This window comes from Monoraphidium neglectum (genome assembly GCF_000611645.1).
Source record: "Monoraphidium neglectum strain SAG 48.87 unplaced genomic scaffold scaffold00930, whole genome shotgun sequence".
NCBI lineage: Eukaryota > Viridiplantae > Chlorophyta > Chlorophyceae > Sphaeropleales > Selenastraceae > Monoraphidium > Monoraphidium neglectum.
This window is the reverse complement of record NW_014012698.1, coordinates 6,562-18,629: the sequence shown is the minus strand read 5'-3', so window position 1 is coordinate 18,629 and position 12,068 is coordinate 6,562. Positions and strand designations below refer to the sequence as shown.

The following is a 12,068-nucleotide window of genomic DNA, read 5'->3' as shown; positions in this document are numbered from 1 at the left end:
GGCCGCCGCGCCGCGGCCCGTGAACATCTGCCACTCGTCCTTGGGGAACGCCTCGGGCCGCAGCGCGCGCGCGACGTGCAGCAGCGCCGGCAGGCGGTGGCGGTTGAGCAGCGCGCGGCAGACTGTCGCGTGCAGCAGGCACACGAGGCTGTGTTCCAAGAATGAGGTGCGCGCGGCAACATCGCCGGCGTCCGCTGCGCCGGCGCCTGCGGGGTGTATTCAGCATTAATTGTGGTGACAGGTAAACTTATAGTGCACCCACAAAGTCCACCGAGGTGTGAAGGCATGGAAAAGTGTCAATGCTTCAGGGATAGGATAATCAGCAGCAACTCACAGCCAGATTGCACATATTACAGCACGCCAGCCCTGATCAAAGCCACGAGCGCGAGCGCCCGCTGGGTCAGTGGGTGAACCCGACCTGTCGCCACATCAGCGCCCGCCAGCGCCTCCCCAAACAGCCGCATGAAGCTTCCCAGTCCGAAGCGGTACATCGGGTCGATGTCCGGCATATCGCAGAGGGCGAAGTACAGCGAGGCGCCGCGGGACGCCAGGGGACGGTACACTGCGGCGGTGCCGGTTTGGGTGGCACGGGTTGGGATGATTAGCCAATGGCATGAGGAGGGTGAGCGGGCCGTGAGGAAGGGAAATGTGTACCCTAGGGATGAGAAAATAGGTGCTGCGGCCAAAGCCCCATCAAAGTGGGGCGGGGTATGCACAGGCGGCACTTGCAGGTGGGAACACCAGCGGGGCAGGGTGCAGCAGGTTCACCACCCACCATCACGCTGGCTGTCAAGCGCCGCCGACAGGCGCTCCCCCTCGGCCAGCGCGGCGGCCGCGTTGGAGGCCTTGGCCTTGGCCTCTCCAAGTGACGTCAGCAGGGCAGAGTCCTCCAGGATGTTGCCGCTAGGGAATGGCGGTATGTAATGAGGTCGGCACTTTGAGGTTGAATAGAGTGATGGGAAGGAGCGTGCAGGCACATGAAGGGCTGTTGCACACGTCAGCGCAACACACGGAACGGCGGCATAAAGCAGCCTGGATGGTGAGCCTGCATGTTAAACTCAGATCGGCAGCCGCTTGATGGCCACATCGCAGATCAAAGCCAATACTCAGCGGGATCAAAGCCAGTACTCAGCCTTATTCACACCTGCTGGAGGCAAGGGCCTGCAGCAGCTGCTTCTCGAGGGCTGCCAGCTCCACTTTCAAGGACGCCTCCTGTCAAGGGTAATTGGGATGTGTTTTGTGGTACACTCTCAGCTGTGTGCATGACCTTGCAACTGGATTGGTGAACGAGGTGGGTGTGGGTTGGAGAGGGTGTGGGTGCGCGAGCATCGCAGCGCACCTACCACTGCAACCGGCAGTTGGAGCGTCGACTGCTTTTTTAGCACCTCACCTGCCCTGTCAGCGCAGCCTTTTGCGCCTCCAGCTCGGGCCGCTCGCTTTTCAACACCATGCCTAGCAGCTGGCCTGGAGTTTGGTTTGGGAGAGACAGGTTCCATGGTGCACGCACCCGGCAAGTGGGTGGTGACGGTCTGCAGGACGCCCGCACGCCGTGGCAGCAACCGCCAACTGCTGCAGTGGAGGATTCGCAAACAGCGTGGGGCAATACTCCGTGACTCACCCTCCAGGCCGCCGCGCGTGACCGTGAAGTTCGCGACGGTCACCAGCGGCGCCGCGTCTGGCGGCAGCTCGGCCAGCGCGGCAGGGCTGCGGCTGACGAGGAACAGGCGGAATGAGTCGTTCCAATCCACGAGCTTGTCGCCTGCGCACAGCCGCGTGGGAACGCACAGCGCCGCATGCTTTGCTCCAACGTGCACCAGCCCCCAACGACTCTGCCTCTTGCCTAGCTTATCTCGCACGCAAGCTCGGCCGCCGACTGACCGGAAAGACCCGGGTGTCGAGCCGCCAACACTGTCAGCTTCAACAATGTGAGAGTCGCAACCGCCTCACCTATGGCCACGACCGCCCGGGGCCCCGAGCGTGACAGGTCGCGCCTCAGCAGCGGGTACAGCAGCGGCTCAAGCCCATCAAATTCGGTCACAATGAGGGCCTGCGTTTGGGAAGCATAATCAATGACTTGGTCCGCACACATTCTTGTGCTGATCCTTGCAAACCGCCATTCAAAAGTTGTGGCACGAGCAGGTGGTTCGAGCCATCGTGCCAAAACCCAAACCTGCACTGTGGCAAGGCCCCGCCCCGCCCGAGCACCTTGCCGAATCTGACCGCCAGCTCGAGGGTGGTGGCGAACCGTGGGTCCTGCAGCTGCACCACCTCTGGGGCGGCGCCGCCGGCCGCCAGCTGCGCCCTGAGCCACTCGACGGCCTGGGCAGTGTCATTCAGGGGTATACAGCGGGCAAGGAATTCGCTCACTCACAAATTAATCAGTGGCGACTTGCTGCAACGGTCCTTGCTGGCGGCGGTTGCTGTGTTTGTGTTGTGCAGTCGAGGCAGGTTTCTGCACGGGGCGAGCGCGTGCGTGTTCGTGTGGTCGCGGCCTGGGCCCAGACCTACCCTGCAGGACGGGTCCACGATCAGCGGCGCCCCAACGGCAGCAAGAATGGCTGCGCCGTTGTGCAGCGACAGCTCATCGCCTGGGAGCCCCCTGGACTGCCAGGCAAGGCCCTCGGCCTCTGAATGCAGGAACTTGGTCGTGCTGAAGCCGGGTTGGAGCCCCAGCAGCCTGTGATGGGGGCACGGCAAACAGAGTGATGTTGAATGCCCAAGAGATGCGGATGGCGTGTGCTTGAGGGGAATGGTGGTTGGTGCATGATCCAAGTGTCTTGCTTTTGCCCTCTGTAAAGTCCCTGCCTCACAAGCTTTTACATCCAGCCGGCGGCCAAAGCGGTTGTTGGCCTTGCGAGGCGCGCCCTTGGCCCTGCATTCAGGGTATGTGGTACGAGCGCGCTTAACTTCCAGCTCACCTTGCCCACTCGGCCGACACGGCCGCACGGACATCCTCCGGTTGGCCGCTGAGGTGCACCACGCCCGCGGCCGCCAGCAGCGCCTCGAGCGGCAGCGCAGCCAGGCCGGACGCCAGCGACGACAGCTGGGAGGCCCAGCGGCCGCGCTCCCCAGACAGCTTATCCAGCAGGCCTGCGGGCGGCAGCCGCGGCGGCGCAGCGGCCACGAGCGGCAAGGTCTTTAGTGCCGTATTCGCGACGGGTAACAGGCGCGTGCGCAACGTTCGGGGCGGTGATACTGCCCATGTCTGGCGATTTGGTGCCCCCAGAATGGATGCCTGCATTGTACTTGTGACACGCCAAGCGGTGCACGCCAGGCGCACCCGAAGCAGCTGAGAGTGTCTCCTCCGCCTTTGAGAGCTGGAGCCTGAGCGTCTCAGCCTCGCGCACTCGAAGCTGGAAATCCACTTTGAGGCGTGCGACCTAGTGGATGGTGGTTGGCAGGTGCAATTGTGTTAATCGTCACTTGCAAGTGGCCGCCCTTTTTGGGGAGCTAATGGGTAAATCTGTGGGCGGCAGGACACGAGTTTGGGCGGTTGAAGGTGACACACAAAGAACTTCAAGGTGGCTGCAACTGACATGAGCAAAGGATTCACTGATCATCGATGGCAGGGGCAGCCACAGGGTCACACCAGGTAAGTCAGCAAGCCCTCACCTGATCATCGAGCTGCCCTAGCTCCCCTTCGCACTGCCCCAGCCGCGCGGTGCTATCAGCTAGGCCAGCCATCACGGCGTCAAGCTCAGCCTGCAGGGGTGCCACCTGCGTGGGGTGTTTGGCGGCAGGCCGTATAGTGGTTGGCGGCAGGGGCCACAAGAAGGCAATGTATCTGGGACCTGTAGGCTTGCAGAGCTATACATTTGTAGGGCCAGCAACAAATCAGCAAACCTGTGTTGGTGCACTGATACAACCAGGCGGTGACAGGTCTGACTTGGCGGAGCGGCCCCAGCCTCCTTGTGAGTCCGACACCCAGGCCCTGACTCACTTTGTCCATGACTGCTGCGTACGCAATGTTGGCCTTGACCCACCCGGCCATGGGGCCGGCGGCCTGGCTGGCGCGGTAGATGACCTGCAGGGTTAAGGGGGCAGGGTTGATCGTTGTGTGCACTGGGGCTGGCGACATGCCTGACGATGACTCATGGCTCATGCAAGGGCCACTTGCAGGTGATTGAGCACAAACACGTCACACTGCCCCACTTCTCGCTCAAACGGCAGTGAGAGAGGTGTGCGAGGCAAGCCCGTAATTGGGCGCTTGGGCATCATCGCAGGCCCTGTGCGTACATGGCACGCTGCCCACCTCTCTCTCAAACGACTGGCCCTTGGCCTTGAGGAGCTTGTCAACCTTGGACCGCATGGCGGGAGATATCCTGGAAATGTGGGGAACGGAGGAAGGCAGGATATACAGGATGTGCGTGTTTGTAGCAGTAAGAGTAGGCACAGGTTATGACCGCAGGCCACTGCGGTCACAGACAAGCAAGCAGAAAAGCGCACTCTGACATCTGCATCCCCTCAAGCATGCACACACTCTCTAGTGCACGTGTGGGTCTCTCCGCCCTCTCTCCACAATGAGCAAGCGTATGGACCCACACTTGGACGTTGAGCACCCCGCGCCTGCCCAGGTGAATGCCAACCAGATAAATGCCGGGCACACGCAACCCCTCATCTCTGAACCCGCATCAACACACACAACAGGGCGCATCAGTGCACCAACACTCAAGTATGCATGCAAGCACGAACACTCCCGTAATTACACACACACAGACACTCACGCACACGTGCGCGCGCGCGTGCACACACGCACACACACGAACACGAACACAGCCACATGCACGCGCATTCGAGCGCACGCGTCCCCACCGTCTCGCGTCGTAGTTGATGATGTCCTCTTTCACACTCCTGCGCCCCAGGAACGACCGCATCGCCGCCCAGCTCGTGTCCTCCTGGCCCATCAGCAGCAGCACGCCCTCCAGGACATCCCTGGCGCCAGGCACAGAAACGGGGGGTGTTGCTCATCAAGCAGTGCCCATCAAACCCTCTACTGTGATTGTGGCGGCGCTGTGATTTTACCCACGAATCACTCTCCTATACCAGCAGCAAAATTGTCTTTGATGTTGGAGCGCGGCGATTGACCTGAGCTGCTGCCAACGCATGCGCCCACCTTATTGCATCTGGTGCCATGCGCAGGGAGCGGATCTCCGACAGGTGCTCAGATTTGATGCCGCCCACCGCGGCGCGCGCTGCATCAAGGAGTGGCTGCACGTCTGCCAGCTCGGTTTCAACACGACCTGCAGATGGTGGGGAGCGGTCAGGTCGCAGTCTTGAAGGTGAAGCAAGTCAGATCAGAAATGTATTAACCTAATAATGCACATGTCGTGACCAATGTGATGGGTGAACAAACAGGCTCGTTTCTCATCCATGGCCCCACTCTGGCCCATTATATCCCTGGCCCCACCGGGTTTCAGGCCGGACTGCCCCTGTCAGCCCGGCTCCGATCGCATCACCCACCCCTCCGGTCCTGCAGCGCGCCCTCATCTTGTGCCAGCTGGCGCCGCAGCACCTCCACCTCGCGGCGCCGCTCTGCGGCCGTCTCCATGGAGGACTGCGGTCAGGGTGCGGTGTTCGGATGCACGTTGAGGGTGCAGCGTCATCCAGAGGCTCCACAGGAGGACTCAGTCTGTTGCAGGACGCTTCGTTTATAGATTGGAACGAGCGCTCGTGGCTCTGGTGATATGATAACCTTGACTGAGAGGACGCCCGCCTTGCTGGCTGCCACCTAAGCCGTGCGCAAGCCCAGGGAAAGAAGCACGCGGTTCATTTCAAATCAATAGCACTGCGCCATTCATCGATGCCAGGCCATCAGTGGCAAAGGCGGGGCACCAATCCATCCCCCCCCACCCGCACTTGCCTGGATGTGTGAGAGCGCAGAGTCCGCCTCCTGCTGCTTGGTCGTGAGCAGGGCCCTCTGCGACTGCGCCTGGCGGCCCAGGTCGTCAACCTTGGACGCCGCCTCGGAGAGCTTGGACAGGCCACCCTGGGTTGGGTTTTCAGAGGGAACACGCGTGTGGACCTGCTTGGCCGCTGGCGCGGGCGAGAGGGGCTCCCGAAGCCTCGGCATCCCGCTGCACTTTGTGGCAGGACAACTGCGAGAAGATTATCCCCCATCTGCCTGCACAGCAAGGAAGAAGCCGCATGCACGTCCGTGAATTTGCTGAGCTGTACCACACGCGCACCTGCAGAAACGCCTGCTGCTCGGTGAGCTGCTTCCGTTTTCCAGTGAATATCGTGGCGTACTGCGCCAGCAGCGCAGGGAAGTGGCGCGGTGCGGCGCCGAGGCGGCGCGCGGCGCTCGAGTGGAGGGCGACAGCCTTCGTTGCGGCGGCGTCTCGAATGGCTGCGGCACCGTCGTCTTCGGCCTGGGCGCCTTGAACGGTCAGGAACGCCTGCGAAGCAGAGCATTGACAGCCGTCATCGTGGGCTGGTAATTATGCTACGACAGGTGAGCTGGTGAGAGCCTGATGCCCGGTCACGTTGGTGCGACACTTACTACCCTGCCGCAAACAGGCGGTGCCATAAGCTGCGCCCGCACCTCGAGCCGCGCCTTGGCCATTGCCGTCAGGGTGTCGTCCCCCCAGCCGGGCCACGCCATGCCCACGCAGCAGCTCTGCAGCGCGGGGTTTGCGGCCAGGCGCGATGCCAGCAGCTCAGGGCGGCCGGTGTCCAGGCAAACGACGATGCGCAGGTTCAGCTGCAACAGGTGTGTGGGTGGTGCGGGGCGTGGTTGGGGCAGCACAGTCAAATGATGATTGGCTACTGGGGATTTATTTTTGAGAGGGATATTGGATAGTACGGAGGTGGAGCTGGAGGGTTGATGATGCCGTGCGCATGAGGCTGGTAGTTGATGCCGTGCCGCGTCTCACGAGGCCGTTCAAGACCACGCGGCAGCATAAAAGAAGGTGATATGTTTCAAACAGGGGTTGCCAGATCGCCAGGGAGGCCCACCTTGATCCTGTGTAGGAAATAGGCGTACAGCCCCGCCGCGCCCGGCGGGCCACGCCAATTGGCATCCGCGTCGCGGGCGGACTCCAGGGGCGCGACCTCCTTGGTCAACTCGTCGTTTGACCAGAGGCCCGGCACCTCGCCACCGGCCAGCAAGCTGTTCACCAGCTCAAGGATGCCTGGGGCCGAATTGGAGAGGAAACACGTGGTTTGCAGATATGAGCGCGGATTGGGGACAGGTAATTGTGCAACGTAAGCTGGGCCGCTGGCCACTGGTGGAGGGCAGGCAGCGCCGAAAGCGAGCACCGCACATCATTACAGAGCTGCAAGCACCTCATCGCCTCCCGCGCATAACCGCTCTCTGCAGCACTGCCATGCGACCGGAATCTGTACTGTAAGCCAGGCAGCTGACCGGCTGTCTACCGCGACCAATCCACCAGTGCGTCGTCCGTATCAGCCCCGACAACACATCTCCTTGAGGGTCGGTCACCCACGCACCCGCATCCCCAAGCTGATGGTCTTCCAGCAGCATCAGCCGCCGCCGCCCCTCGGGGCCGCCGCAGCTTCTCAGCAGCTCCCGCAGGTCCGCCCTGAAGCTGCGGGGCGTGTAGCCCCTGCAAGGGGACGTTCAGAAATGGTTGCATTGGTGGCTGATCAGACCCTTTCTCTTAGCTGCTGTATCAGGCCCAAGTGCTGCCAAAAATTGGACACCAACAAAGGACGATGGGATGCCACAACACGTTGCGGCACATGGGGATGGTGGACGGGGCGCTTCACAAAGGTGGCGTTTGTCAACCTTCAGCCGCTAATGCAGACGGATTTTCCCTCCGGGTCAGGGACAAGAGAGGGACGGAAGCCCCAACGCACCGCCCCATCCGCGGCGTCCACAGCTCCAGCCCGTGCGCGTGCGCGACCAGCCGCGCCAGGCCGCGCCGCCCGCTGCCGCCCGCGCCGCAGATCACGACGCCGCCGGGCGCGGCGCCACGGGGCGGGTCTGACAGGGCGCGGTCAAGGGCACTGATGCGCTCCAGGGCCTGAGGCGGGGGTAGGGGTGGTGGTGGGGGAGGGGTTGGTTGCAGGAAAGAGCTTTGCAAGGATGTTGCGGCGGAGCCTAGGGTGTGTGAATACCAGTAGTTTAAGGGATGAGATTTTGGCTGTCGGTGGCGCCCACACAAACCCTCGCCTGTGCTGTACATATTGACCTGCCACCATCCCTGTGCAAACAGGGCCAAATGTCCCGTGCGATCACGCAATATGCGAGCACACCACTCCTCAGCAAGCTGCCCGAAGCGGCTAATGCAGTCGTCCACGTAGCCTTCCTTCAAGGGAACACCGCCCCTGTGCCTCCACCCTGCCTCCTTTCTCAGCTGCTTGATGGCCCAGGGAGCTTTATGTGCACACGCCATGATCGAGATATAAACACTCACCTCCGGCCCCAGCAGCAGCCCAAGCTCCTTGACCTCCCGCTCAAAGGACTTGAGGGCGCCGCGCACGACGTCCGTGAAGGCGCCGGCAGGCAGGCGCGCCAGGGGGAGGGCCGACCCTATAGGGGATTGAGGAGCGGCTCTTGTTCTGCTTACCAGCATCAGATTACGACAATTGAGGAAGCAGGCAGGCATTTGGATCGTTGCCAGTCGCTGCGGGCATCCCGGTCACCCCTTTGGCCCCTCACCAGCTGCTGCCGCCCTGAGCCGCTCCTCGGCCGGCGTGCCGAGGGTGGTGTAGTATTCCTTGGCCCCCGCGCCCCCGGCCGCCCCCGCGACGCCCTTCAGCCCCGACCGCTCGAGCGCCGCCAGGAAAGCGCGCTCGAAGGCGGCGGTCGCGGCCGGCGCGCCGCGCAGGCGGTCGCCGAAGACGCGGCGGGCCTCATGTGCAAGGGCTTGGGGGAGAGGCGTCTCCGAAAAGTCATACCTGGGGGATCGCGCATGAGGAGGAGAAACTTGCATTTGGATGTTTAGCAGAGGGGCGCCTGCCCCTGGTTCTGCCCCATCGATGACTCAGACTTGCTGTTTTTGCCAGGTCCGTCACAAGGCGGCCAGTCGCCTGATTGGCACTCCACCAAACAGCAGGAGCCGTGCTCAAAATCCACCTTGCCAGGCCTCTAATGAGAATTGACAGGTCCCTTGGGGTGATCTGCCACACCCCGTGTGCCGCCTCCCCGCCTTCCCCGGCTCCAGAATCGCAGCTGTCCAGGAGTTGGCTGTAGAGCGACGCCATGGCGGCGGCCACTGCGGGCGCCTGCGCGGCGACGGCCGCGCGCGCCTTGCGCTGGGCGGCGCTCGCGACGCCGCCGCTGGCGTCACCACCATCAAATGTCTGGTGACGATGATTAGTAACCATGGGAGGATTTCAGTCCTAGAGCACGAGCGCCGCTTTTACGGCCGTCACAAGTCAATGGACGCTGGCAACCTTGGGATGCACGACATAGAACAGAGCAACGACGACGTCTGCGCAATAAATTTCGGCTCACAGACTTCACTTTGTCATGCTTTCGTGACGTCCTATGCCCCGCAGGACACAGGCCCCACAACACACCTCTCTAAATATGTGCGTACAGACCGCCTCCAGCTCGGCAGCATCAGGGGCCCCCACCGCCGCCAGCCGCAGCCGGGACAGCAGGCGGGCGCTCAGCGGGGCACGGCCGGCGCTGCCGGGCACCAGCATGCCCACAACCTGCGCGCGCCCAGGGATGTGTTGTCAAGCCGGCTGCTAATCAAAGCCATGCGAATGTGCAAGGCATCAAATGAAGTCTGTGTGAATCATGAATGCGTGCGTCCATGCCCAAAACCTCCTGTCTAATCTCGAGTACAATGCTTGAAGTGGAGTTCCCCTGGATAGCAGTGTTGCCTCACACCCAGGGTTCCGGGTTTCATTGGATGGGGCGCACCTGCACCCTCTCAAGGCGCACAAACTCGAGGCCCTCATCATAGTAACCTCCGTGCGCCAGCAGCTGCTGCAGCAGCTCTGCCAGCTGCATGGTGTCATACTTGTCCGGCCTGGTCATCAGTCAGGCAGGAAAGCAAGGATACGTTTGCGATCAGGTAGGCAGCGGTAGCAGCAGCGGCAAGGGCACTTCTGCTGTTGTTGCGATTCCCGACGGTCGAGTGTCGGCCAGATCACTAGGTCACCCGTTGCGCCACACCTAGGCAAGTTGATGTCCTTCAGCAGGAGGATGACCCGCCCGGTCTCGGCCCGCAGCACGCGCCCCGTGGCGGTCGTCACGGGTTTGCCGCAAACCTGCGGCGGCGCATGTGAGGCTTTTGTTGCCGTGCAACTTCTCTAGAACCCACGGAAACATCTCGCATTTGACAGTGCTTGTGATCCTGCACCAAGAGCCCCCTCTAAAGCCATGCAGAGATTTCAAGGTGCCACTGTGATGTCACCGCGTGTCAGCACCCCCCGCCGTGTCACCCTCACCTGCACGAGCTTGTCGATGACCTGCGCAGCCCCCGTGGCCGCGCTGCAGTGTACCTCTGCCACCGCTACGCCCCCGCGGCGCCGTAGGCGCGCGAAGCAGTGTCGCAGCGCCGTCGCCTTGCCGCAACCCTCCGGGCCGACCTGGGTTGCAGGCCGGGCAGGCGGACACACCAGTCACGACTTCTTGCCTCCCCCCTACAGACCCCAAAAATACGCCCTCCTCACGAGCAGCCACCATTTGTGCCTGTGCGCAGACACCAGGCAGCAAACAAAGCCCCTGACCGCAGCCAAATATACGGATTCACCAGGAGAAAGGGCTCGGAGTCCCTGAGCCACGGCGCCACCAGCGCCAGCAGCTGCCGCGCGCTGTCGGTCATCACCAGGCCGCCGCCCGCGTACACGGCGCCGCTGCCCGGCGCGGCCCCTTCGGGCCCCTGATCTAGCATGGAAGGCAGCTGCTGCAGGCGCTGCAGGGCTGTGGAGGACAGATCATCCGCATCCAAGGTGTCTAGGGGGTCTTCTGAGGGTGCCACGTCCAGCAACGGGCCGCTCGCCTCTCCGCTCCACCTGTCAGCAGCAGGAGGAGGACCAGCAACGCAGACTATTAGCGCCCTGGTAAAGACAGCTGGGGAACGCGATTGCAGCAGGGGCATCTGAGAACAAGCAAAGCGGCTGCCGCAGCGCTTTGATTCAAGCTCAAGCACACCTGGCGAGCTCAGTAGCAAACTCCCTGCGCGTCGCCGGCGCCATATGCGCCCCAAGCCCCCGCGCCAGCGCCGCTGCCGCCTCGCCCTTGGAGCGGACGCCGCCGTCGCCGCTGCCGCCGCCGCCTGGCGCGAGGTGGGAAAAGGCGCTGGCTAGCAGCCCGGCTCGCGTCGGCTCGGCGGGGCGGGGCCGGGCGAGCGCCCAATCAATGGATCTGGGCAACAGGTCTGCCATCCACGCCTTGAGCTGACCTGTGCGCAAGAGCATGCAGGTGAGTGCATGATGATGTCATATTCACATTGCACAAGCAGGGTTGGGGCCGCTAGAGACAGTGAATGGCGGTGGCAAGAGGTGTGGCCTTGTGTACAAGCGCTGCTGCTGCCCAGATTTGCAGCGTGGCTGCAACGCCCGGGCTGCATCTGCATCCTGGGCCACTGACAGCTGGCTGCTGCAGCAAGGTCCCCCTCGCCTGTGGGATCTGCCCCAGGGTGACAGGCCATCCAGCGCCGCAGCTGCTCCCTCCAGCCCACGGCCTCCTCGCTCAAGTATATCATGCCACACCTGTCCAAGGTTGTCCGAGGTTAGCGTAGGTGGGTGGGCGCTGATTTTATTCAGCAGTCTCGTTGCCACTGAAGTCAAGGTGGTTCAGCAACAGTCAGCTCCTAAACAGCAGCCAAAGCAGAAAACTGGCAATACCCATTCCGAGCAAACCATGCATGTGACCGGTTGCTCGCACCTTGACACTGTGGCAGGTGATGCAAACGCCAAGCTGTGACACTCGAAAACGAAATTGACGTTTGAGCCAAATTGGATGCGCTCTCCATTGGGCAGCGTCAGGAGCCTGCAGGGTTTGTCAGAAAACCAAGACATTGGCCGCATTGGCAGGTGCACAGTCGCCAGAGCAAATTCCCCAGGACCATGTGACACAAGGCAAATCCACCCTTGGAACGGCTGAAACTTGTGCTAACAGAGCTGGCAGCAGCAGCAGCAGCAGC

The 12,068-nt window shown here is 62.3% G+C and overlaps 1 protein-coding gene across 1 annotated transcript in view; it reads right to left on the bottom strand.

Annotated features, from left to right (window-relative positions):
- Positions 1 to 350: 350 nt before the first annotated feature.
- Positions 351 to 12,068, bottom strand: part of MNEG_5972 (Cytoplasmic dynein 2 heavy chain 1) — a gene marked incomplete at both ends in the record, with an annotated part of 18,145 nt that continues 6,427 nt past the window's right edge. Inside the window, 34 exons of the mRNA XM_014045554.1 lie at positions 351 to 562; positions 776 to 903; positions 1,145 to 1,212; positions 1,391 to 1,464; positions 1,619 to 1,759; positions 1,948 to 2,047; positions 2,206 to 2,319; positions 2,509 to 2,677; positions 2,919 to 3,090; positions 3,281 to 3,380; positions 3,613 to 3,717; positions 3,941 to 4,024; positions 4,253 to 4,322; positions 4,813 to 4,932; positions 5,114 to 5,240; positions 5,461 to 5,554; positions 5,693 to 5,721; positions 5,851 to 5,986; positions 6,186 to 6,395; positions 6,542 to 6,700; positions 6,955 to 7,130; positions 7,450 to 7,565; positions 7,819 to 7,985; positions 8,379 to 8,494; positions 8,624 to 8,862; positions 9,041 to 9,267; positions 9,544 to 9,624; positions 9,839 to 9,947; positions 10,094 to 10,188; positions 10,369 to 10,509; positions 10,674 to 10,935; positions 11,075 to 11,198; positions 11,513 to 11,634; positions 11,810 to 11,914. Coding sequence (XP_013901008.1) covers positions 351 to 562; positions 776 to 903; positions 1,145 to 1,212; positions 1,391 to 1,464; positions 1,619 to 1,759; positions 1,948 to 2,047; positions 2,206 to 2,319; positions 2,509 to 2,677; positions 2,919 to 3,090; positions 3,281 to 3,380; positions 3,613 to 3,717; positions 3,941 to 4,024; positions 4,253 to 4,322; positions 4,813 to 4,932; positions 5,114 to 5,240; positions 5,461 to 5,554; positions 5,693 to 5,721; positions 5,851 to 5,986; positions 6,186 to 6,395; positions 6,542 to 6,700; positions 6,955 to 7,130; positions 7,450 to 7,565; positions 7,819 to 7,985; positions 8,379 to 8,494; positions 8,624 to 8,862; positions 9,041 to 9,267; positions 9,544 to 9,624; positions 9,839 to 9,947; positions 10,094 to 10,188; positions 10,369 to 10,509; positions 10,674 to 10,935; positions 11,075 to 11,198; positions 11,513 to 11,634; positions 11,810 to 11,914 — 4,492 coding nt within the window. The remainder of the gene's footprint in view (positions 563 to 775; positions 904 to 1,144; positions 1,213 to 1,390; positions 1,465 to 1,618; positions 1,760 to 1,947; positions 2,048 to 2,205; positions 2,320 to 2,508; positions 2,678 to 2,918; positions 3,091 to 3,280; positions 3,381 to 3,612; positions 3,718 to 3,940; positions 4,025 to 4,252; positions 4,323 to 4,812; positions 4,933 to 5,113; positions 5,241 to 5,460; positions 5,555 to 5,692; positions 5,722 to 5,850; positions 5,987 to 6,185; positions 6,396 to 6,541; positions 6,701 to 6,954; positions 7,131 to 7,449; positions 7,566 to 7,818; positions 7,986 to 8,378; positions 8,495 to 8,623; positions 8,863 to 9,040; positions 9,268 to 9,543; positions 9,625 to 9,838; positions 9,948 to 10,093; positions 10,189 to 10,368; positions 10,510 to 10,673; positions 10,936 to 11,074; positions 11,199 to 11,512; positions 11,635 to 11,809; positions 11,915 to 12,068) is intronic.